The sequence below is a fragment of the Apium graveolens genome, chromosome 8 (genome assembly GCF_009905375.1).
Source record: "Apium graveolens cultivar Ventura chromosome 8, ASM990537v1, whole genome shotgun sequence".
In the NCBI taxonomy this organism is placed as follows: domain Eukaryota; kingdom Viridiplantae; phylum Streptophyta; class Magnoliopsida; order Apiales; family Apiaceae; genus Apium; species Apium graveolens.
In genome coordinates, this window is record NC_133654.1 from 145,437,452 (window position 1) to 145,453,685 (window position 16,234).

Below are 16,234 nucleotides of genomic sequence, written 5' to 3' on the forward strand. Positions count from 1 at the left end.
GTCTACTCCTTTGCATTTTTACAGACTTTAAAGTGTTACAAGTACAAATACAAACTAAGATAACAATACAACTTACTTAGGGTAAACCCAAGCTTAACAGATTATGAAAAGTAACCGTTCATTATTCTACTTAGATCATATGTCCATTTGGGTTTGCTTCATACTTTGATCAGGGACACTAATGATATTGTTATCTTCAGTGATCTTTAACATCATCACTTATATGTTACAATCTTGCATCTTAGGCAGCCCTTTAATCATCTGAAAAATCCACAACCTCGACTACAATGAGCACAACCAAGAAATTTTCGACCATCATTTGCCTCAGTTCGAGCAGTCCTCTACATAGTTCAAGCTTCACAAAAACATGTGTATGCCATTATTTTATGATTGTATGTATGATTAGGTTGTCCTCAATTGATTATAAAGTGTTAATTTTTATTATTGTTGTTGTGTTAATATAGAGAAATATCTTATTACGTGGACAATTTGTTGTTGGAATATAGTGTTCCAGGTTTTTCCTTGATTTTTAAATCATGTTAGTCACAACTCACTGCATGCCATCAGGTGTTAAAAATGCCCGTAAGTATATGTTAATATAAAGATATCTTATTACGTTGACAACTCCTCATTGGAATAAAGTGTTTCAAGTTTATTCTTGATTTTTAATGCATGTTAGTTACAACTCCCGCATGTTATCGGTGTTAAAAATGTCCATAAGTACGTATTTGGGGTAGGTACATTAATATATAGTGTATTTTAGTGATAAATTTACTAATTTTTAATTAAATTATTTATATAAATGTGTCTCTCGTATATTCATATTAAAAAAAATTATACTCGCTACCTACATAAGATTTTCAAGTTCTTAAAATATTAAAAAAGAGTTACGTGGGTGCCCATTATTAAAACTCAACCAATTTTGTAATATTGATAATATTGATGTAAATAAGGGTATGTTTGTGATGACATTTATAAGTCACGTTCGTCATAAGTTTTCGAAAATGTTTGTCAATCCGACTTATAAGTTTGAATTTTAAAACTTACAAGATGATATGCGAAAAGTTAGTAATGACGTATTTTTTCTAATTTATTTTGATTTTTCATTTTTGTTAATTTTGATTTTAAGAAAATATTTTTTAATATTTTTCTAATTAAAAATTTAAGAATTTAGATAATTATATTTAATACCTATTTTTTCTAATTTATTTAAGTAAAAAATGACTTTGCTGATAAATTTATGAAAAAAATATATAACTTATACAACTTACAAAATATTTATAATTTTTTTTACATCACTTGGTTTGGAGCACACTTTTTCTTAAATCCCTTTTTCTTCTGCAAACAGCTCATAGTCCTATTTCAGGTGCAAAGCCTGTTCAATACATACCCAGTACACACGCATATGAAACATCAAATGGCTACTCGTCTGCTTCGTAGAGTTGGCTTACGTTTACTCTCGAACCCCTCTGCTTACAACTCTATTCTTCACCTCCCACCCCCAATTTCCCCCCTTCCCAGACCTCTAAACTCAAATATTACTTGGTGGGGTTTGAAGAATTACAGTCATGGCTCAGTTAATCTTGTGATATCGGAAGGAAATAACCAGCCCAGGTTTGAGACCCACAAAACTGACCCACCAAAGAAACACAGGTTTCTCAGCAAGAAAAGATTGAAAGAGAAGAGGAAAAAAGAGAAACAGATAAGAAAATCCGCAAATAAAAGGGACCCAAGAAGATTAGGTGTTAATGGGAAGAAAGGGAGGCAGAGGTTTGCTAATGCTGAAGAAAGAATTAAGTTTAAGCTCCAAAAGGTCCAAACTTTTGTTTATTCATTTCATACAATGTGTTTGTTTTTTAAGTACAAGGTTTCAAAGATCAGAGCTTTTTGCCATTACTACATTGTGAAAAGCATTAATACTTCTCTGTATCCTGCATTGGTTCGATTAATCAAATTAATTACATTAAGTTCTTTTTTTTTGTTTTGAAAGGATTTAGTGACCATAACCAAGGATGTCATGATCTACCTTTACTAATCTTGATGGAATGGTAAACAATAAAAGTTTCACACTAGAGACTTTTTGAAAATTGGTTTCCAATCTCATAACTCATAAATCAAAGTGCATTAGTGTTTCTTGATCATATTGGATAGTATTGGTTAAGTTTATTATTGTAAGCATTACTTATTCTTCAATAAGTGAAATATGTTATAAAAGAGTCAACTGGGTACTCATTCTGATAACTTAAAGTAATGCTATTGTGTGCTCTGAAGTGAACTCAACCAAAATTCAATTTTGTATATTTACTAGTGGAGTTCACTATTGTGATCATGTGAGGACTAAGCTAAGGTACCATGGAGTTGTGGCCTATTTGCAAATTATTTACCAGTATGTTATCATATGAACATTTTAATTGTGCAAGAATGGAAATTGGAAGACTGTTTTCACTCTATTATTAATTACCTCTCATCTATCATCTATAGGATCAACCGGATGTCGGCTGCATTTTATTCATATTTTTATGTATTTATATATTTATTATTTATTTAATTACTTGTGTGATTATGATTAGAAGATCCCTGGTTTTCTTCCTGAGTGTTCGGCCTGCGTGGTTGGAGTTTAGAACTTGGATACACTTGTTTTCACGCTATTGCTCATAACTTATCAAACTCAAAATATATATTTATATGGATGAAAGGTATGAATAAAGCTATATCCCAGTGTTTTACTTAATAGGATCTTAGAAATTACAGTTATGTTTTAATAGTATTGACATCTAGAGTTGATTCTATAAATGTAAGAAATTCAATTTATCCCCACTTTTTCAGATTCTCAAGATCTTAAAATGTGTTTTTGTATTTAATTTTAATTAAATTTTGTTTCTTCTTCTTTTTATTATTCAAAGTTAATGTTAGATTGCTTAATTCATTAATTAAGTTAATTCTTTTTTTACAATTTTGCATTTTGACTTAAAGAGAGGTAAAGCAACTCCATTGACCTTGAATTTGTGCAATTTAGGCAAAAATTAAAGAAGCATTGCTGCTTGAAAGACTTCAGCGATATGAGGTTCCTAAATTTCAGGGACCTCTGGTGCAGCCACATGAACTGACTGGTGAAGAACGTTTCTACATGAAGAAGATGGCTCAGAAACGTTCGAATTATGTACCGATTGGGAGGAGAGGAGTTTTTGGAGGTGTTATCCTGAATATGCATATGCATTGGAAGAAACATGAAACTGTTAAAGTCATATGTAAGCCTTGTAAACCTGGCCAGGTGCAGGAGTATGCAAGTGATATAGCCAGACTGAGTGGCGGAATCCCTATTCATATAATTGGAGATGACGCGATAATTTTTTATCGTGGAAAGGATTATGTGCAACCAAAAGTTATGTCACCGATTGACACACTTTCTAAAAAAAGGGTAAGGTTCCTCGCATTTAGTTTTTTTTTTTACTTTTGAGATTTATGTTTTTAAAACTTCTGTACAAACACATGCTCTAGTGTCCCAAATGTGTTCTACGACTAAATTACCCTTGTGTGTGATTGCTTTGGTCAAACAATTGAGCATAGCGGTCCCTATATGCTTCAAACTTCAGCAGTTAAGAGGAACCAAATGGTACCAAGTTTAGAGGATCTTGTGTAGTACGAACCCGTCATATGGAAAGAGATTCAAAAGAAAATACGTATAAGTTTATTGAAAGATTTTTTGTAATGAGATTGATTGCAGTATCGGGAGACTACAAATAAAGTATAAGCTCGTTTCCTACTAATCTTGTAGTAGTCTCATTAACTTTTTACAGAAAAGAAACTTAATACCAACTCCACCAATCTTGATATGTGAGTAAAAATTGTCACTGGTAACTGTATGTGATTAGAAAATGTCAGTTGTAACTTGTTCATTTATGTTGTGTTATGACAACATTTTGGTTTAATATCACTATTTCTTGGTTATTGACGTATACCAAAGTACCTATGCCAAAACGTTAACAAAAGTCAACTTACTAGAATTTGTAGATGGCAAAGTTGAAGACATTTAGTCTTACAAGTCTTATTAATCAGTCCATCTTGTAGCTGCCAACCAAATTTTCCCTTTGCCTCTATGTAATAAAGCCATTCATCTATCTGTTAAGTTACTCGGAGAAAGTAAATCGTGTAATTGTGTTATACTTGTTTTTGTTATCCTTGATATATACAAGTATATCCATGTTTCGTTCATTTCTGTGCTTCCAGGCACTGGAGAAGTCAAAGTATGAGCAATCACTGGAGACTGTCAGGCGCTTCATTGCCATTGCTGAGAAAGAACTTGAACTTTATTACCGACATATTGCCCTTTATGGTGATCCATGTAATCGGGATCATAACTCAACTGTTGACAGTCCAGTAAGAGGTATCCAGAGGTCTCAGGAAATTCAAACGATAAAAAGAGGTCTTCCGGATTCAGATTTTACTGGTACTTCAGGAGCACAATGTAATTTTGCGGACAGCGATTTATCAGAAAACGAGGACGGTTATGAAAGTGGAGGTGTATCTTTGAGTGAATTTGACGAGGATGATGGCATATCTAGCAATGAAGATGATGGAATATTTAGCAATGAAATGAATTCTTGTGATGAAGAATATGAAGATAACACTACTGGTATAAAAGAAAATTCAATGTCTTCGTCACAATCTGCTTCTCTATAGAGAAAGTTTTTTTAGGGTATCATGCAAAATGTAAAACTCGTGAAAATAATTGAAACTTAATTATTGATATGAAAAGAACACTTTATAGATATAAGATATTTTTGTAGACTCTGAGTTGTGCTACTTCTGTCTTGTTTTTCTCTTCATTTCCCTTTTATAGTATGACGACCGAACGGATGACATGTAGAAATTATGATGACCTTTAACAGTGTTCTTTATTTAGTTAACTTAAAATTGGGATTATGCTTATTCTGATCATATATGATTGTAATAGTTTGACATCATTTGTGATTATAAGTATTGCAGATGGAGGTTCACTGCTAGTTGTAAAGACAACGGGTAAGCTAATGTCAAAATATATTTTTCTTTTAATGTTTACGTGCTAGGTCAAATTTCAAGTTGCAATCACCACAACTGTGACATGCGTGGTTGCTAGTCACCATTTCTAAACTGGCAAGGGATATTGTAGTTTGAGAAGCAAGGGAGAGGAAATAAAAATGGAGTTACTGAAGAGACCCTCAACTCTTGGAGTTCTACTGTCAAGTCTTTTCTTTTATTTCCGTGTGTTGGCCCGACTCTGGAACTGCAGACAATGGTAAACCTGTATTCTACGTTTTAATGTTTAATCGGTATATACTTTACATTGTCACAGTTTTAATGTCTATACACAGGTCAAAAGTCTTTTTACATTGTTCTAATCTTTTTTTAATATTTAAGCATGCTCACACACACACACACCTTGTCTTTGACGGAGTTTGAACCCTTGACCTTTAGTAAAGAAAGTGAGAGAGAAGCCCTTAAATTAAGAGACTATACCCAATATACAGTTTGAACCTTTGAATTCCCTTGAAGAAAAAAGGGACCTTTGAACTCCCTTAAAGAAAAAGGGGGGTGTACATTGCTCTACTTCCAGTTTACAGTTTCTAAGTAGACTTTGCTATGCAAAAAACCTCTTTGAAATTCCTGTACAAGCATATGCAAACTTTATTAATCTATACCCACTGGCTTTATATTATGACCTTTGTCCTTTCTTATGGATCTGCAACTTTATCCGGAATCATGACCTTTGTTATGGGCTCATGGAGGTGGGGATGAGTTGCCCCCGGATTATCGCCAACTCCTGGCAGAACCTCTTATTTGTTATTGCTTAACTGATCTATAAAGTTTAACAGACTCCGTAAGTGTTGATGCTGTCAATACTACTAAGTATATTGAATTAAATAGTTTCCCTACACCTCAATTACAAATTGGTATCTATACTTTTTCTTAAATTACATCTGTAGGAGAAACCAGCTTTCATATTATGCGTTGAAGACAGAGCTTTGTTTTGTCAAGATTGTGATGAAATAAATCATTCGACTGGTAGCCTAGCTGCTAACCACCAGAGATTTTTAGCAACAGGAATCCGAGTATCCCTGAAATCCAAAGTCCCAGACGAGGTTGAGAAAACGCAGCTGGAGCCGCCACCCCGAGTAAGAAAGCACAGCAAATTGCAACCAAAACACCTGCACAACAATCTTGTATCACATCACCAACATGGGAGTTTGATGACTTGCTACATTTCTCAGAATTTGATTCCTCTGACAAGGTAAACATATGATGTTTCTAAAGTGTTTACAAATTAAGAGTCTTGTATTCTATACATGTTTGCACTTGTTGCACTTGTTTTAGCAACACAAACAGAATTATCAATTCATATAACAATCTTTGCAGAAAGAGCAACTGGATTTTGGAGAGATGGACTGGTTTACGGGCATTGGTGCATTTGGTGAACAAGTTCCTCAGAAAGCCTCATCAGCCAGAACAATTCACGCAACTAGATCATGGAGGACAAACATGACTCAGTACATAAGAGTAATAAAGAATGGAATGTGGGAGCTCCTCTACCTTGGTTATCTGCAGTTTGGCATTCTTTCTCAATACCGAAATGTGTTTTCATTGTATGGTTGGCTTTCAAAAATTGCCTCTTAACTAATGATAGGATGACTTCTTTTGGTTTTAATGTAAGCGCAACTTGTGTGCTATGCCATAGCAGTGTGGAGACGAATCAGCATATCTGTGTTGACTTGCCCTTACACTTATAATGGTCTTAAAGAGCAGTCCTAAACCTTTAATTCTCTCTTGGTCTGAATGGCAAGCTGGTACATTTACTCAAAACAGAGAATCTCACTGGAAAAAGCACCTAGCTTGGCTTAATCTGTCGGTGGTGATCAGATGGTTGTAAAAATGAAGCGTATGTTTAGAGAGAAATTGGCCTCCTTGAGAGCCTTTAAAACAATAGGTTAGTAGGGAGTTATATTTTGTAATAAAATATAGAAAATAGTTGGGCAGGAGTTTTGGTTGCTTGTTCTCATGAGTAGTTGCTTAGCTTGTCTTTTAGACTAGTTTAGCTGTTTGTTTTATTTATGCGGGGTATGCCTCCAGTCTTTGTACCTCTTTTGGTCTTAATATAATTTAATTTTATTTAGCATGAAAAAAAGAAGGATGGGTCCCAAGTTTTAAACATTCTACAGAAAAATAATTTTTGCTTGACCATTCTATTAACATCACAAATAACAGCTAGAGTAGAGGGGCCTGGCCCCATGTGGGCCACTCTGAAGTTCCTCTCCTTCCATGTTGGGCTATGTTCGAAGACTCAGGAATAGAAACAGTAGATGGATTATACTGCTCCAGCAGAGGTCTATTCCGAAGCCAGGGGTGGTTCCATAATAAAAAGTTAGAATTATTACCAACATGGGCGAGCCAAGGTTCTACAGTTCAGAATTTTCAAAAGCTTGGCTATCCAAATAACTATAATGCTCCCTTTCGTTCTTCTGCAAGAGGTGACATGACAAAACAGCACTGCTAATGCAGGAAATCTTAAGGAAACAGGGAGAAGCATGTTGGAAGTTTATGGTCTGTTGGAAGCGTTCTGTAAAGTAATCATCCTAATCCTTCCCTATATCCGAAAGCAGAGCAAGTGTCCTGATGATATCAACGATGCAGCATCAACTCTTGTATTTGCATCTGCAATATGTGGAGACTTGCCAGAGATATATTATAGTCTGGAATCTAACATGGTTGTTCTTCACTTGCTTTCCTGGAAACCTTGTGAACTTAAGAGTAAGTTTCATAAATCTTATGTTGATTTATTGTATATTGCTTTCGGCATATTTTTCTGATTATTATTTATTCGTCAACAGTTGAAAGAAAGTCTCTGGAGCAGATAGGTCACAGCCTTCAATTAGAAGCTTTGCCACTTGAGTACACTTCCGAATAAGAGTCATCTGTTGTAAGAGTCGCAATTGAATAGTACAATAAGGGTGTGTCCTAACATATGCCTTTCGATGTACGATATCAAGTAAAAGCATGCTGCTGCTGGCTGCTGGCTGCTGTGGGTACTGTTACCTAAGATTGTTAAAGACATAACGACCTTCCACTGTATTCCTTACAAGTTGAAACTTAGTTTGGTAGCTGAATTGTATATTAAAAATTAATGCTATATTTTGCAAAGACTAATACGAGTTATAATTATTTTGCACAAAAATGACCGGCATATAATAATAGGCACCCGTATGACTCATGTATAATTTGTTTGCCACCCGATTGCATTCTGTTAGTTATTTTTAAAGGACGTTAGGATTTTTTAAATTAAAGATGTAATTACACGAATATGGTTTGAATTATAATTTTTTTGCACAAAAATAATTATTAAAGAATTAAAAATCAAAGAGTATTTACAAATTAAATCAATCACGAAATTAAAAACTAAATAACAACTATAAATCTTTCTATAATTCTGTCAAGCTCAAATTTTTAATCAATAATGTTCTTAATGGAAAATGCGAGTACAGAAATTAGAATTTCTTAAAAATAAAAATTGCCAACAAAAGCAGCCACAGGAGATTAACCAAGTTGCCAGTGGCATGATTGGCATATTATAATGAGAAGTTATCTTTTGTTCAGGTATATTTTTTACTCAAGGTTTTTGATTTTATTGCTGCTTTTCTGGGGCTTCTGTACTACAAAAATATAAACCATAGAGAATAAAATTGCTACTGCAATCACATGCCAGGGAACTTCCGCTTGCTCGAAATTAATGAAAAATATTAGAGATCATTATAGTCAACCAGAGTATCATATATATATATATATATATATATATATATATATTAGTATGCACGTATATATAACTCAAGGGGCGGAGACTTTCATCCAAATGAAATAACAAAAACAAACATGGATTATAATCAATATTCAGCATGCTATTTGAAAAATTAATGTACATTGAGAAGCGGAGATAGTTCTAACACTATCTCTTTAAGGATCCCCGCTAAAGTAACACCAACTAGAATAGGAATTGGTACAAGAAATAGTTTTCTTTCATGAGCACAGTAAGACATCTCACTCAAGGATGAAATTGCCAGCACGGGTATACTTATTGAGTCAAGAATGAGCTGGATAAAACTTTCTGCAGCTTTGTTCCCTGGAAAACTCTTCGCTGGCTACAGTGAACTATCCCAAATTGATCGTGCCTTTTGACTTATAAGCTCTAACTTTGCTTTAATCCTCTGGTAGTCATATTTATATCCCTTGTTTGTACTCACACTTAATATGAAGTTATTTGATTTTAGAGACCAAGACTTACCATGTTGAAGCACAAATAAATTTGTCACGTCTAAATGCATATACACTAAAAATCACACATAAATTTTAAAGCAACTACACCTCATTAGCATAAGCAAACTAACCTATAATTCAATCACATGCTAGCTGATACGAAATTTACAAAAAGACACTACTAAAAACATTTTGCCCAAACAGCTCGACAGATAGCTACAGTCATCAACTTTTTATATACTCTCAGTTTCCACCCAACAACACAGCTTACAATGTAAATTAATTGCCACTCTCAGTTTCCTTAATCATTTTTTTGCAAAAAAATATTATAATTAGGCCATTTTCGTGCAATTACAACTTTAATTTATGAAAAACCTAATATCCGTTAAAAATTACTAAGGAAATGCAATCAGATGACAAGAAAATTATACATGAATCATACGGGTGCCTATTATTATATTTTAGCCATTTTTATGCAAAAAAATTATAACTCATGTTATCTTCCTGCAATTAAGTCATTTTGCAAATTAGAAACCATAATGTTCCTTGCATATTTCAATATTCGACTTTGATATGGTGGTGCTATGTAGTGAATTATGGGCATGTTTGTCTTCCGGTTGAAAGTTACTTTTGACTTATAAATCCGTAAGTACTTATCTCGGAACTTATAAGTTCAATTTAAAACTTATAAGTTGATAAATTTGAATATTAATAACGACGTAGTTTTTCTTAACTTATTTTAATTTTTTATTAATTTTAGTTTTTAAATGTTAAGTTAATTTAAAAGTCATTAATTAAGATAATTATATTTAAAAAAATTTATTTTAATTCATTTAACTTAAAAAAAATTGACTTATAAATAAAATTAACCAAATATTTATATAATTTATAAATATTAATCTAATTATCACTTTTAAGCTATTTATTAATTTTAAGTTATAATTTATTTTTAAAAAAAATTATAAAAATTTCCCAAACGGACACCAGGTATACAGAGAGAGACTACCTCTTTGTAGTTGAAGATTTCGTTACTTTGTCCATTTGGTCTGAAGGGGGAGTTGTCACTTTCAGCAGCCCAGCTGAGCTTACCGAGATGGGGACAAAGAAACCACCGGGGGCAGTTCATTACTTAATATCATATTCCCCCATTACTTAATCTATTATATAAACAAACTGACTCTTCTGCTTATTTTAGATTTCGGTTCCTATGAACACCATTTTATTTTTAAGGCAGTAAAAAGGAGTCGATCTCTTACCCCTGCAATAACTACTCTATCAATGTACCATATGTACACACTATCAGAATATTCTTTGTTAATTGTTAGTATGCCAATTTTATTTCGCTAAAAAGTAACCACCGGCGAACTGTTTTTTATTGATTGGTGGTACAACTTAATTCTGCCAGAGACAACCACAGTTTTTTTGTTTTTTCCTCCCTTCTCCCGTTTGTGGTTAATATTTATGTCCTGTGTTTGTAATTTTTTTAAGGTAAAAATTCATGTGAAAATCATTTTCTAAAACTCTCATATTAAATAAAAAAAATAGTTTGGTTTAATTTTTATTTGTTTAATAGTTATCTAAACCTATTTTTAGTATGAATTTTTTGTTTTAATCAAAAAATTGTATATAAATGACTTTTGTAACTCCAGAAAGGGTTTCATGAGAGTCGATTGCGCATTTTTTTGACGAAAACATATTTTCACGGATTTTTCAAATGTAGTTGTAATTTTTTTTTTTGTAAAAACTTTTATCCATGTAGTAATACTTTTGCGGTACTTTGCTTACTGGTTATTTTAAAAAATAAATAAACTGCAAATTTATGAGTTTTGACTACCCGAAAGTGATAATATAATGGTACTAGAAATGTGTAAAATAGTACATAAAAAATAGAAAAAGTAAACATGGGAATGAAATTCACGAAGATGGTCAAAGTAGGTTCATAATAAAACATAAATGCCTAACTGAAAATAGCATTACATTACAGAATAACACAACTAATATGAATCTGGAATGAAAAACACGGAAATGGAAAGGAACGATGCAGTTACAGATTATTTGGAGAAGCCGACCCAAAATTTATGTATCAAATTCTAGCGTTGTTCAATGTATCTTCTACCTTTTGCACCTTGGCCACAATTTCAGCTCGAATTGCTACCAACTTCTCCTAGTAATAAGCCCTTATATCCATCTTCACGTCATACTGTTTTGTGCATCTCTCCGTATAGAGTTACTGAACAGAGTCCAATCCACGTCTCGTCAAAGGCTCGTCAAGCTAAACAAAATAAGCACATGTTACAGTTGCACGTCTCTCCCAAGGCTTACCGGCATTCTCGCCGATCCACATATTACCTATCTTAGGATTCACGCCCCAAAAGTACATCTCATGTCTCTCCATTATAATATTTGGTAAGAAGCGGTTTAATATAAGTATGATTATAAAATGTGAGAAGACTGTTATTTATAGCAAAAATTGAAGCACAACATAAATGACTGACCTGTGAATGTACAGGAGAAATCACATTCAACAATCAAAGAAGTAGTGACATGCAGAGTTGTTCAAACAACTGCAAATTTGTAAAGGCCTGCCACTGCTAGCTACATGTAGAATGCAACAAAATAAATGAGTAGTCTTGTCAAATGCACCCAAAGTTGGAAAAACTATATAATTTGACAAGTCAATTAATTTATTGAAAGCAATATGAAAATTAAGTAGCACGTGAATGTTACAGGCATGTGTGCTTCATGATGAGCTTCAATAGTTTTTGATTTGATAATGCAATATTTAATTTTTACTAAAAATATAGTGAAAATGAAGTGACATGTTGTGCAAGACATGCTTGTATCTCAACAAGACTAAGTCAAATTGACAACCCTAAGTAAGTTGTATTGTTATCTTAGTTTGTATTTGTACTTGTAACATTTTAAAGTCTGTAAAAATGCAAATGAGCATACTGGAGTCTTTTTCCTTAAACAGTATCAAGCCTAAAGATTCTATCTGGAAAAAGATCAAGAAGATCATGCCTCAGAAGAATTTTGAAGAAGTTTGGAGTTGAATAAATCTGTTTGGATAAAAATACTCTAAGTCAAGATCTCTACAAGTCACAAATTTAGTGTTATAGAGAAGTCACTTGAGAACTCCAAATGACTTATCGAGAACTCAGGAAAGTTATTAGAGAACTCAGAGAGATATCAAGAAGTCAATTGAAGACATGAAGTTTGGAGATATCGACAAGTCATTTTTTCACTAGAGAACTCAGAGTTATCGACAAGTCTACATTCATTAGAGAACTCTGAGTTATTGATAAGTCAAAGTCCACTAGAGAACTCAGAGATATCGATAAGTCAAAATTTACTAGAGAATTCTAAGTTGTCGACAAGTCAAAGTGAAGACATGAAGTTGAGAGACCTCGACAAGCCAAAGTCTCTTATAGAGAACTCAGAGACCTCTATAAGTCAAATTCACTATAGAGTATTAGAGATCTCGATAAGTCAATATACTTATTGAGATGTCAAGATCTCTATATGCCTAACTGGAGATCTCGAGGTAAATTCTTGAAGTACAAAATGCAGAACAGTTCAATATCCAAGATCTACAATCAACAAACAACCCAACCAGCTGGATTGGCAAGTCTACAAAAAGCAGTTTGAAGGTGTGCAAGATCCATGGTGAAGATTAACTGACAAAGAAAGATCAAAGTAATCACAAGATGTTAAAGATATGTTAAGCCAGAAATAGAAGTTTCGCTTTTCCTAAAATGGAAATGACAAGTGACAGTTTACTAAAGGTTAATAGCATATCTTATTGTAATTGTGTAAACTAGTAGTTAACTGAATTATAAAGTTAACACTGGTCATTTGTTAGTAGTAACAATTTAGAGAGAAAAATCTTGTAACACTCTCAAGGAAAAGTTAAGCTCTTTATCAATAAAGAGCCTAGAAATTTTGTAGCAAAACATTCTTAATTTTAATATAAAATTAAGTGAGTTTTAAAATATTTATGTTCTTTATTATTGCATGCTTATATTATGCATTGACCCATTTCTCTACAAGATTTAATTTACTTTGTTCAACTATAAAGTTTCATGAAAAGCACAAAAACACCTAAAACACATTCACCCCCCCCCTCTTTGTGTGTTATTCATTTCTTAACAAGTGGTATCAGAGCAAAATCTAAAAGTAAACAGATTCAAGATCTTGGAAGAATGAATACACATAAAATCAGTAGCATCAAAATCCCTACTTTTGACAAAGCTAACTACACTCTATGGAAGAAGAAAATGATGTTGTTTATCAGAATGGCCAATCCACTGTATATTAAGATTCTAAAAAATGGGCCCTTCATTCCTATGGTTACAGTTGATGAATCTACAAATGGAGACATGGTTATCCCAGCTCATTAGGCTCCCAAGGACCCTGCAGAATACACTAAGCCTGAGAAAGAAAAAGTCTCCCTCAATAGTGGCTTGCAGTTAATCTTAATATAGTCACTTGACAATGTAATGTATAACAACATTGTTAACTGTGACACAACAAAACAGATCTGAGAAAAGATAGAGATACTGTGTGAGGGAACTGAGGAAGTTAGGTCAAATCAAAGAAGGATACTGATTTCACAGTATGAGGGTTTTATGGCTAAGCCAAAGGAAAACCACACTGATGTGTTTGAAAGGTTCAATAAGATGATCAATGACTTGCGGCTTCATGACAAGTATTATGATGCTGAAGAAGTGAACTTGAAATTTTTGCTTACTCTCCCTGATCATTTGGAACATAAAATCTCAGCAATCAGGGAAGGGAGAGACTTGAGCAGAATAACTCTGGAAGTCCTGTATGGAATCTTGAAAATATATGAACTAGAAATGATTCAAAGGAAATCATTAAGGTATGGTCAAGGGCATGTTGTAGATGGTTCAAGTGCCCTAATTTTCAATGAAAGCCAGACCTCTAATGATGAGCCAAGATCCCAAACTCCAGCTGCCTCAACAAGTGAGCAAAGATCAATGATTCACATGAACAAGTTATACTGGAACTGGAAGAAGATGAGTTCTACACCCTGGATGAACTTGATGAGCTAGATCAATCAATGGCCTATCTGGCAAGAAAGTTCTCTAATATCAGAGTTAAGAAGCCAAGGTTCTTCAAGGGTAAAGGACAATCTTTCAACAAAGACAACACCTGGAAAGGAAAAGGGAAGTAGACATCTGATGGCAAAAATGGTTACAAAACTGGATATGTTGACAGATCAAAGATAAGGTGCTTCAATTATGATGAGTTGGGCCATTTTTCTACAGAGTGCAGGAAACCTAAGAAGGCAAATAAAGGCAAAGCTTATCTTGAATTAGAAGCAAAGTATGAAGTTGTAACAACCTAAATCCGGGGTCAAGATTTGGTGTCACTAAATAATCTTTACATAAAACAAAAGAATATTCAATTAAACCCTTGAATCCGGTTCGTTTACAGGTTATGGTATGAAACAAGAATCTAACCTTCTATAACTCGCAATAACTAGAATACAAGTGCAAATACCTTGGTACTAATGCTCTTGTCATATTCTTCTAACTTTTTCAACCTCTCGCAACGGAGATTTCTCTAACTTCTGCTGTTTAGCAAAGCTATGCACTTTTATCCTTATATGTTTCTGGCAGAATTAAGAAATTACAAAGCAAGAGTGAGCCAAAAATGCCCAGCAAGTATATACTTTGAGTTTCAAGCATTAGTAATAAAAGAAAACTTCCGTAAAAAATCTTAAAACAATTTTTAAACAATTCTATTTATTTGAGTGAGTTGAGTGAGTAAAGTTGGCTGTCACCAACCTTAAACTATAAACCCAACAGTGACAAGCGATTCCCCGATTCATCTCCTGAATCAGGGTTTTGTCCGGTTTTGGAATCATAAAACCTTTCGAGAGAGAGATTTCCGTTAATGGTGATCAACAACAAATTAGACTGGACACTAGTTCGCATCTATATCCTGCTGATCAGTCAGGATACAGTGCAGATCTATACCTACCTGTATAGATCCAGTCGGGTCCCCAGGCTCTACGGCCCATCTCAAGGCACCGGTCATGTCCCGACCCTTAGGATTAAGTAAAACTCAATCCCCAAAATATCACTATCCAGCCCGTGGAGTATTTTGATATCAAATCATTTTGAATTCAAAATATTCTAATTCAGGGTTCGCAAATAACCCGAAAGAATGGGTAAGAATGGGTATTTGCTCAAGAGAGCAATCGAATTATAGGAACAATAATGAAAAAGAACTGGCATAATAAGAGTACTTGCAGCGAAATGTAAAACATTTAAGTATTCTGAACTTAGAATAGGAACGAAGAAATAATTGTAGTATTTAAAAGAAGGTTCGGGAATACTTGCCTTGATAAGCTTTAATTGCTATTACTAGTTGACTTTAATTCGACTTGATCGTTCGGCTTTATCGTCAAACTACTATCCCATTTTGGATACGATCCCGACACTCAGGTTCTTCAATTAGAACTTCATTGATCTCGATGTCTAATCACTAGATCATTCCTAGTCCGATGTCGATACTCGAGTCTTCCGACTAGGACCTACAAGGTTAAAATACCCTAATTCAGATAATCGCTCTGCTTAACATCACATCACTATCCTATTCTACCCATACGATTCCATAATTCAACTTATATTTATATGTATTATTTAAATACACATAGCAATTATGGTTCACATCTTCGAAACTCGGTTCGGTATTTATTTTCGAAAAATACGTATATTCGTCGTTTTGAAAAATAGGGAAATCGATTATTCATAAAATATTTTGTTTCAATTGCACTTAAGTTCATATAATATATTTATATATGGTTATTTGACGTCTCCGATAATTACGGGTTACACTCCCGTATTTTCGGAATCAATTTCCCGAAAATCGTGCAACGTTTCCTTTGTTTATCGGCCTACCCGTCGAATCAATTCAACGTCAA

At 33.7% G+C, this 16,234-nt stretch overlaps 1 protein-coding gene across 2 annotated transcripts; it reads left to right on the forward strand.

The window, feature by feature from the left end:
- Nucleotides 1-1,331: 1,331 nt before the first annotated feature.
- On the forward strand, nt 1,332-7,162 carry LOC141677477 (uncharacterized). 2 transcript variants are annotated; one of them, XM_074483427.1, is made up of 6 exons: nt 1,332-1,813; nt 3,017-3,418; nt 4,228-4,633; nt 4,987-5,275; nt 5,964-6,268; nt 6,394-7,162. In XM_074483427.1, the coding sequence occupies exons 1-4, from the start codon at nt 1,406-1,408 to the stop codon at nt 5,064-5,066; spliced, it is 1,296 nt and encodes a 431-aa protein (XP_074339528.1). In that variant the 5' UTR covers nt 1,332-1,405; the 3' UTR covers nt 5,067-5,275; nt 5,964-6,268; nt 6,394-7,162. The 2 variants fall into 2 exon arrangements, with proteins under 2 accessions (XP_074339528.1, XP_074339529.1); XM_074483428.1 differs by having other exon boundaries at nt 5,067-5,275.
- The last annotated feature ends 9,072 nt before the right edge of the window (nt 7,163-16,234 follow it).